The following is a 9,887-nucleotide window of genomic DNA, read 5'->3' as shown; positions in this document are numbered from 1 at the left end:
ATATACTTAAGTATATTTAAAACCAAATACTTAAACTTTTACTCAAGTAGTATTTTACTGGGTTACTTTGACTTTTACTTGAGTCATTTTCTATTAAGGTATCTTTTCTTTTCCTCAAGTATGACAATTGGGTACTTTTTCCACCACTGCCTGCAGCTGAATCTACAGTAGCTAATGATCTCTGGTCCATGGTGACAAATTGTCTGTGAGGTAGGATTTGAACTAGCCAATGGCCAGGCCAGTGAGACCAATGAGCTGCTCCAGTCTTTCCGGTAGGATGTTGTGGTTCACAATGTGAAAGTCTGCACTGAGGTCCAGGATGATCAGGATGCCTATATACCCTGAATCAGTGTAGGTTCCGTCCCTCTCTTCGCCCCAACCCGGGCTCGAACCAGGGACCCTTGCACACATCAACAACTGACACCCCACGAAGCACCGTTACCCATCGCGCCACAAAAGCCGCCGCCCTTGCAACGCAAGGGGAACAACCACTTCAGGTCTCAGAGCGAGTGACGTCACTGATTGAAATGCTATTAGCGCGCACCACCGCTAACTAACTAGCCATTTCACATCGGTTACATATGCATAACCAGGCCAAAACAGTAAGCTACAGTTCTGCTCAGTAGTGTAAAGAGTTTTAAATGTTGTGCTCCACCTGAAAAATGATTTGGGGTATAGGCTCATTAACACTGCCCCATTGTAGAACTTAAATGGATACGATGCAGAGATTCAGACAAGGCTTCAATGTTAATACCGGTAAGGAGGATGAGGGCAGGACATCAAAAGTGTGTAAGCAGGGTTACTGGAACAGCCCGCTCTGGCTGTTCCACCAAAAAATCATTCCATCATTCTGTTTAACTGCTGAGAAAAAAAAGAGTGAGGGAGGGATAGAGGATAGTTGATTACAAGGTCAATATTTGTAGTTTATATTTCACCTTTATTTAACCAGGTAGGCTAGTTGAGAACAAGTTCTCATTAATAATATGAAGAGAGAGGCCTCAATTATTCTGCACCACTGCAGCTCTATAATCCCAAATTGACCCTAGTACACCAGGTTCACTTGTACTGCACAACGACGCCACTAAAGTTCCGTTCTAACAGGCTATACCTAGGAAATGACGTCAGTGCGGGGAATATGGCGTCTGCAATGGCTATGGACTCTACAGACAAACAGTATATTGATATCAAGTTAAAATAACGACTAATTAAAGCCGCGGTGGAATTGTAAATGGACGATAAGGAATCTTCGGCCATGTTTTTTTATTGTCCTTTTTCTTGATCTCGGATATAAACCCACAACACATGTCAGAAGGAGCCAGGTCTGCCTGGTCAAAGAGGGGTTGTGGGGACTTGCAGCGCCGAGGTGAGAGACACTAGCCTGCTAAGCTAGCTAGCGATAAATAATTCCACGGGATGTCGTGAGCTACAAGTCAATGCAAGCTTGCAATAAAATGTGTATTGTCGTTCGCAAGTTGGCTAGCTACATTGGCTATAATTTTGACTGTCCTGTCATGGCCTTGCGCGAAAAATAAGCAATCTGTGATTTTCCCGACTGCGCGAACTCACTGGTTAGCTACGTTATAACGTCAGTTTCCTAGCCAACACGATTACGTCAAAGATTAGCCTACACGGCGAATCTAATGTTTTTGAGTCAGTTAACGTTAAATGCACTAGCTATATTATCAATTATGATTTCATTCATAGGGGGGAAATTAATTTCTATCTTTGTAGAATGTTTTTCTCTGTCTCTAGATCAGGGCAAACATAAACAGAGGAAATGTGAGCGTCCCCTCAGCCTGCTGTCAGCTAAGCTCGAGACTGGCCTCGAGGCCCCCAAAAGGTACACTCTCCATGACAACCATCCACCCCTACTTCTACCTGTAGCCTGCATCCCTCCATCCATCCCTCCTTAATACGGCCACCAGCCTTTGATCTGATAAAGCAGGAGGAATGGTGCAATTTTGAGTATTGGAATGGGGATCTAAGGCAGCCTGTTCATGGAGCCTCAGTATTTTTACATTTACATCATTTAGCCGACGCTCTTATCCAGAGCGACTTACAGTAGTGAATGCATACATTTCATACAATTTCATACATTTTTTTTTTTTTTTTATTATTTTTTTTTTTCCTGTGCTGGCCCCCCGTGGGAATCGAACCCACAACCCTGGTGTTGCAAACACCATGCTCTACCAACTGAGCTACAGGGAAGGCACAGTATGTGTTCTCCTCAATCAGGGAAAGTTATGTTCACACATCTGGCTTAACTTTCTCAGTAGTTTTAGGACTAGCCCATGGTTTGATTTGAATAACCTTTTTTTTATTGATAAAAAAAAAAAAGATTTTCAACATACAGTTTCGATGTACAATAAAATGTTGGGTTTGTCGTCCAGGTGATTCAGAGAAGGGCGTTGTTAGTTTCTCCCAGGACACAAGGGCCACTGTCCTCTGATTGGCTCGGAATACCCCTCTGACATGCCCGTGGCCAATCAGAGGTGAGTGTGCATTGTGTGTGTGTGTGTGAGAGTGAATAGAGAGAATGAATGCATGCATTTGTATCTGATTGTCTGTGGGTGGGGGCTAGTGTGTTAGTGCATAATTGTCTGCTGGTGTGCTTGGGTGTACGCACGCAGCACGCGTTTCTGTGTGGGTGTGTATTTTAGTGTGGGTATATATTTTAGTGTGGGTGTGTATTTCGGTGTCTGTCTGTATGAGCGCTGAGGTGTGAATGTTGAATGTTCTTGACGTCATTCTAGAGCCTTCCACTGAGACAGACTTTTACACACACACACACGCGTGTTAGAAAGAGAAATACAGCATTGTGTTTTAACTGTAGTGTGATGCATCCCTTTTGAGTGACAGTTTTTCTACTCTTATTGGTCTGTGGTTGAACAGTAAAGCACTACTACCGTCATATTACTAGTTATTAATCCCCTCTCCTTACTTCAGGTGTGTGTTGTCGATGGGGAGGTGTGTGTGTGTGAGCTATTAACCTCCTCTCTCCTCCTCCAGGTGTGTGATGTCCGGGGGGGAGGTGGAGATGTACCTGTCCCAGGTGCATGATGGGAGCGTGTCCTCAGGGTTCCGGGCGCTCTACGAGGAGAGACTCCTATTGGACGTCACGCTGCTCATAGAGGAACACCACTTCCAGGTTAGCAACAAACACACACTCTCTCTCTCTCTCTCTCTCGCTCTCTCTCTCGCTCACTCACTAACATGTAATGTTATCCCCTCCAGGCTCACAAGGCCCTGCTAGCGACCCAGAGTGACTACTTCCGGGTCATGTTCACAGCAGACATGAGAGAGAGAGACCAGGACAAGATCCACATGAAGGGGTTAACAGCTGCCGGCTTCGGCCACGTACTGAGGTTCATGTACTACGGTTCACTGGAGCTCAGCATGGTCACTGTGCAGGAGATACTACAGGTAACACACACACACACACACACACAACTGTCTCTTTAACCCTTTAAGCTGTGATGTATGTCCAATTCTCTTGTTCCTTCCTGCTGACGAAGATCTGTCACTCTCTCTCTCTCTTTGTTTCCCCTCACCCTCTAGGCAGCCATGTACGTCCAGCTAACAGAGGTGGTAGAGTTCTGCTGTTCCTTCCTGCTGTCTAAGATCTGTCTCTCTCTCCTCACCCTCTAGGCAGCCATGTACGTCCAGCTAACAGAGGTGGTAGAGTTCTGCTGTTCCTTCCTGCTGTCTAAGATCTGTCTCTCTCTCCTCACCCTCTAGGCAGCCATGTACGTCCAGCTAACAGAGGTGGTAGAGTTCTGCTGTTCCTTCCTGCTGTCTAAGATCTGTCTCTCTCTCCTCACACTCTAGGCAGCCATGTACGTCCAGCTAACAGAGGTGGTAGAGTTCTGCTGTTCCTTCCTGCTGTCTAAGATCTGTCTCTCTCTCCTCACCCTCTAGGCAGCCATGTACGTCCAGCTAACAGAGGTGGTAGAGTTCTGCTGTTCCTTCCTGCTGTCTAAGATCTGTCTCTCTCTCCTCACCCTCTAGGCAGCCATGTACGTCCAGCTAACAGAGGTGGTAGAGTTCTGCTGTTCCTTCCTGCTGTCTAAGATCTGTCTCTCTCTCCTCACCCTCTAGGCAGCCATGTACGTCCAGCTAACAGAGGTGGTAGAGTTCTGCTGTTCCTTCCTGCTGTCTAAGATCTGTCTCTCTCTCCTCACCCTCTAGGCAGCCATGTACGTCCAGCTAACAGAGGTGGTAGAGTTCTGCTGTTCCTTCCTGCTGTCTAAGATCTGTCTCTCTCTCCTCACCCTCTAGGCAGCCATGTACGTCCAGCTAACAGAGGTGGTAGAGTTCTGCTGTTCCTTCCTGCTGTCTAAGATCTGTCTCTCTCTCCTCACCCTCTAGGCAGCCATGTACGTCCAGCTGACGGAGGTGGTAGAGTTCTGCTGTTCCTTCCTGCTGTCTAAGATCTGTCTCTCTCTCCTCACACTCTAGGCAGCCATGTACGTCCAGCTAACAGAGGTGGTAGAGTTCTGCTGTTCCTTCCTGCTGTCTAAGATCTGTCTCTCTCTCCTCACCCTCTAGGCAGCCATGTACGTCCAGCTAACAGAGGTGGTAGAGTTCTGCTGTTCCTTCCTGCTGTCTAAGATCTGTCTGGAGAACTGTGCTGAAGTGCTGAGGCTGCTGGAGGACTTCAGCGTGGGGGTGGAGGGTGTGCAGGAGCAGCTCGACAACTTCCTGCTGGAGAACTTTGTTCCTCTGATGAGCAGACCTGACTTCCTGTCCTACCTCAGCCTGGAGAGACTGCAGGTGGGCTGGAATAACTCTCACACATTAGTTGTGTGTGTACCTAAAAAGTGATGCTCTTTATAACAGGTGATATATTCTTGTTAACTGTGTGTGTGTGTGTGTGTGTGTGTGTGTGTGTGTGTGTGTGTGTGTGTCAGGCGTACCTGGACAGTGATGCCCTGAGTCGCTTCCCAGAGATAGAGCTTTATGAGTCTGTCCAGGCCTGGCTACGACACGACCGTCGCCGCTGGAGACACACAGACACTGTCGTCCAGTCTCTACGCTTCTGCCTCATGACTGCCGCTAACGTCTTCGAGAAGGTAAGACACACACACACACACACAAGATGAGTCACATGGTTCCCATGTGTGCAACCTGCTCTCTATGACATCACCTCTTACTAATTCTTCTCTCTCTCCTCCCCTCCCTCAGGTGAAGACGTCAGAGTTCTATCGTTACTCTCGACGGCTGCGTCAGGAGGTGGACCAGGCTCTCGGCTACTTCCACGACGTCAATGAGCAGCCGCTGGTCGAGACGCGGTCCAACCGTATCCGCTCAGTCCGACCACAGACCGCCGTGTTCAGGGGCATGATCGGACACAGCATGGTCAACAGCAAGATCCTACTGCTGCACAAACCCAAGGTAAGATCCTACTGCTGCACAGACCCAAGGTAAGATCCTACTGCTGCACAGACCCAAGGTAAGATCCTGCTGCTGCACAGACCCAAGGTAAGATCCTACTGCTGCACAGACCCAAGGTAAGATCCTACTGCTGCACAGACCCAAGGTAAGATCCTACTGCTGCACAGACCCAAGGTAAGATCCTACTGCTGCACAGACCCAAGGTAAGATCCTACTGCTGCACAGACCCAAGGTAAGATCCTACTGCTGCACAGACCCAAGGTAAGATCCTACTGCTGCACAGACCCAAGGTAAGATCCTACTGCTGCACAGACCCAAGGTAAGATCCTACTGCTGCACAGACCCAAGGTAAGATCCTACTGCTGCACAGACCCAAGGTAAGATCCTACTGCTGCACAGACCCAAGGTAAGATCCTACTGCTGCACAGACCCAAGGTAAGATCCTACTGCTGCACAGACCCAAGGTAAGATCCTACTGCTGCACAGATCCAAGGTAAGATCCTACTGCTGCACAGACCCAAGGTAAGATCCTACTGCTGCACAGACCCAAGGTAAGATCCTACTGCTGCACAGACCCAAGGTAAGATCCTACTGCTGCACAGACCCAAGGTAAGATCCTACTGCTGCACAGACCCAAGGTAAGATCCTGCTGCTGCACAGACCCAAGGTAAGATCCTGCTGCTGCACAGACCCAAGGTAAGATCCTACTGCTGCACAGACCCAAGGTAAGATCCTGCTGCTGCACAGACCCAAGGTAAGATCCTGCTGCTGCACAGACCCAAGGTAAGATCCTGCTGCTGCACAGACCCAAGGTAAGATCCTGCTGCTGCACAGACCCAAGGTAAGATCCTGCTGCTGCACAGACCCAAGGTAAGATCCTGCTGCTGCACAGACCCAAGGTAAGATCCTGCTGCTGCACAGACCCAAGGTAAGATCCTGCTGCTGCACAGACCCAAGGTAGAGGGATTAGGGCTACAGCAGGTGTGAACAACGCTCCTCCTGGAGTTCGGAGGCTTTTGCTGCAGCCATTCTCTAATACAGGGGTTCCCAACCTTTTCTTCCCAGGGCCCCCTTTTCCCATTTGAAAATCTTTTGTTTATTGAGATGGCCTATATTAAATACACCACCAGCTTGATAAAAGGCCACTCTAAAATGTGCAGTTTTTCCACACAACACAACGCTCTCAAGTTGTGGGAGCGTGCAATTGGCATGCTTTCTGCACGAATGTTACCCTAGTGCTGTTGCCAGAAAATGTAATGTTAATTTCTCTACCATAACGTTGTTTTAGAGAATTTGGCAGTATGTCCTACCGGCCTCACAACAGCAGACCACGTATAACCACAGCAGCCCAGGACCTTCACATCCGGCGGCTTCACCAGCGGGATCGTCTGAGACCAGCCACCCGGAGAGCTGATGAAACTGAGCAGTATTTCTGTCTGTAATAAAGCCCTTTTGTGGGGGAAAACGAATTCTGATTGGCTGGGCCTGGCTGCCCAGTGGGTATGCCTGTTCCCAAGTGGGTGGGCCTATGCCCACCCTGGCTGCGCCCCTGCCCAGTCATGTGAAATCCATAGATTAGGTCCCATTTAATTAATTTAAATTGACTGATTTCTTTATATGAACTGTAATGCAGTAAAACCATTGAAATCGTTGCATTATGCGTTTATATTTTTGTTCAGTATAGTTTAACAAGACTCTTGACATCTTTTAGGTAGGCTGATATTATTCATAATAATGGATAAGGAATATGTTATTCCGCTACCAAATGTTTTATTCTGATAATTTATGAACTCTCAATTGAATTATACATATTCTCTTTTGATATATTTTGTATAGATTACTTCCCAAGCTATTTTTGTTGTTGTTATTGTATTGTAATTTGAAATGTATTTCAAATAATAAAAAAACTTCCCAAGCAAAGTCAAATTTCTTTGAATCCTCGACTTTAGAAGGTCGTAGCTCAGCTTAGGAACGTCAGAGCCTAACCAAATATATGTGCATCAGAGTCGGATCTTCCTCTGGCATTTACCGCTTGTTTCTAGCCTAAAGCATTGCGGATTTATGCATTGTTTTATATCGGTATACTTCAGAGGGGTTGGGTTAAATGCGGAAGACACATTTCAGCTGGAAGTTCCCGCACCCCCCAATGAAATGTTGCTGCCTCTAGGTTGGGAACCCCTGCTGTAATATGTCAAGTGTAATGTCTGTCTGTATGATCTGTCTGTAGGTGTGGTGGGAGTTGGAAGGTCCCCAGGTCCCTCTCCGTCCAGATTGCTTGGCCATCGTCAACAACTTTGCCTTCCTGTTGGGTGGGGAGGAGCTAGGGCCTGACGGGGAGTTCCACGCCTCCTCTAAAGTCTACCGCTACGACCCCCGGCAGAACTCCTGGCTACGCATGGCTGACATGTCTGTACCCAGGTCTGTACTTGTCTGTAGTTGTCTGTACCCAGGTCTGTAGTTGTCTGTACCCAGGTCTGTAGTTGTCAGTACACAGGTCTGTACTTGTCTGTAGTTGTCTGTACCCAGGTCTGTAGTTGTCTGTACACAGGTCTGTACTTGTCTGTGGTTGTCTGTACCCAGGTCTGTAGTTGTCTGTACCCAGGTCTGTAGTTGTCTGTAGTTGTCTGTACCCAGGTCTGTAGTTGTCTGTAGTTGTCTGTACCCAGGTCTGTAGTTGTCTGTAGTTGTCTGTACCCAGGTCTGTAGTTGTCAGTACACAGGTCTGTAGTTGTCTGTAGTTGTCTGTACCCAGGTCTGTAGTTGTCTGTACCCAGGTCTGTAGTTGTCAGTACACAGGTCTGTAGTTGTCTGTACCCAGGTCTGTAGTTGTCTGTACACAGGTCTGTACTTGTCTGTGGTTGTCTGTACCCAGGTCTGTAGTTGTCTGTACCCAGGTGGGACATGGTTTCATGTTTGTACAAGGTCTACTAGGGTGTTAAAACAATTGTCTTTACTTCCAGGTCAGAGTTTGCAGTGGGGGTCATTGGTAAGTTCATCTACGCTGTTGCTGGCCGGACGCGGGACGAGACGTTCTACTCCACGGAGCGCTATGACATCACGGCGGACCGCTGGGAGTTTGTGGACCCGTACCCGGTCAACAAGTACGGCCACGAGGGCACAGTCTTAAACGGTAAACTCTATATCACCGGAGGAATCACATCCTCATCCACCTCCAAACAGGTGTGTGTGTTCGACCCTGGGCGAGACGCAGGGGGGGGTGTGTGTTTAGCGGGCTTGGGGGGAGCGGGAACGACGGACACACACAGGACGCGCTCAGCTCGCACCCCAATCCTCCCCAGCACCCACACCAGCTGCTGGGAGAACAAGTCGAAGATGAACTACGCTCGCTGCTTCCACAAGATGATCTCCCACAACGGGAAGCTGTACGTGTTCGGGGGGGTGTGTGTGATCCTCCGGGCGTCATTCGAGTCGCAGGGCTGCCCATCCACAGAGGTCTACGACCCTGAGACGGATGAGTGGACCATCCTGGCGTCGATGCCCATCGGGCGCAGTGGGCACGGTGTGGCGGTGCTGGACAGACAGATCATGGTGCTGGGGGGCCTCTGCTATAATGGACACTACTCTGACTCCATCCTTACCTTCGACCCCGACGACAACAAGTGGAAGGAAGACGAGTATCCCAGGATGCCTTGCAAACTGGACGGGCTGCAGGTGTGCACTCTACACTTCCCTGAGTACGTCCTGGAGCACGTCCGCCGCTGCAGCTGAGGTCTGGTTCAGTTCAGACATGCTCCTTTTTAAGGTTTGGGAATGCCCCTCTTTTTAAGACAGACTCCTCCGATGTGGGCCGGGCGGTGGAGGATAGGTGTTTACAGGTGTGACACTAACGCTCTAACTACACAGAAGCTTTTCAACTAGAGACACAGAATGGACTAGTCTCAAAAGCCCGATCCTAGGCAACACCATGACTATGGTCTGGTTTTAATGATGGACGCTTTTGGCATAGTGGAACTACGTCACTGCCTACGTCGATAAGGGAAAATAAAGATTTGGGGGATTCGCCCAGCAAAACGCGAGGCAGACATGCCAGAACATCGAGATTCAAATCCAAAGTTTGCAGGCAAAACCTTTGCAGTGGTTTTACTTAGCTAAGGGTAAATCCATTTGAATTCAATCACTTTTTGACAGCATCCCGTTTGATTTGAACGAAGCCTTACATGTACATTTGCATATTTTATAAGCATTCAGAAAGTGACTTTGTGGACCTGACTTTCAAAACATTCGAGAGATAAATGTGCTCAAAGTTAACCCATTTTGCATACGTACAGTTGAAGTCAGAAGTTTACATACACCTTAGCCCTATACATTTAAACGTATTTAAAAAATAAATAAAAAATTACAATTCCTGACATTTATTCCAAGTAAAAATTCCCTGTTTGAGGTCAGTTAGGATCACCACTTTATTTTAAGAATGTGAAATGTCAGAATAATAGTAGAGAGAATGATTTATTTCAGCTTTTATTTATTTCATA

At 47.8% G+C, this 9,887-nt stretch overlaps 1 protein-coding gene across 5 annotated transcripts; it reads left to right on the top strand.

The window, feature by feature from the left end:
• The first annotated feature begins 1,006 nt into the window (after positions 1-1,006).
• klhl15 (kelch-like family member 15) lies at positions 1,007-9,858 on the top strand. Of its 5 annotated transcripts, none has more exons than XM_045702638.1 (10): positions 1,012-1,363; positions 1,753-1,840; positions 2,391-2,492; positions 3,010-3,148; positions 3,235-3,423; positions 4,549-4,773; positions 4,911-5,072; positions 5,185-5,394; positions 7,622-7,812; positions 8,355-9,854. In XM_045702638.1, the coding sequence occupies exons 3-10, from the start codon at positions 2,473-2,475 to the stop codon at positions 9,121-9,123; spliced, it is 1,905 nt and encodes a 634-aa protein (XP_045558594.1). In that variant the 5' UTR covers positions 1,012-1,363; positions 1,753-1,840; positions 2,391-2,472; the 3' UTR covers positions 9,124-9,854. The 5 variants fall into 5 exon arrangements, with proteins under 5 accessions (XP_045558591.1, XP_045558592.1, XP_045558595.1 ...); XM_045702637.1 differs by having other exon boundaries at positions 1,732-1,840; XM_045702635.1 differs by lacking the exon at positions 2,391-2,492 and having other exon boundaries at positions 1,007-1,363; positions 1,732-1,840; positions 8,355-9,858.
• Positions 9,859-9,887: the final 29 nt, after the last annotated feature.

Source organism: Salmo salar, chromosome ssa19, assembly GCF_905237065.1.
Source record: "Salmo salar chromosome ssa19, Ssal_v3.1, whole genome shotgun sequence".
NCBI lineage: Eukaryota > Metazoa > Chordata > Actinopteri > Salmoniformes > Salmonidae > Salmo > Salmo salar.
This window is presented reverse-complemented; position numbering and strand designations above follow the sequence as displayed.

Coding starts and splice junctions, on each gene's coding strand:
- klhl15 (XM_045702635.1), top strand. CDS start 1,303: ATGTCAGAAGGAGCCAGGTCTGCCTGGTCAAAGAGGGGTTGTGGGGAC. Junction 1,841..3,009: donor GGCCTCGAGGCCCCCAAAAG/GTACACTCTCCA, acceptor CTCCTCCTCCAG/GTGTGTGATGTCCGGGGGGG. Junction 4,774..4,910: donor TCAGCCTGGAGAGACTGCAG/GTGGGCTGGAAT, acceptor TGTGTGTGTCAG/GCGTACCTGGACAGTGATGC.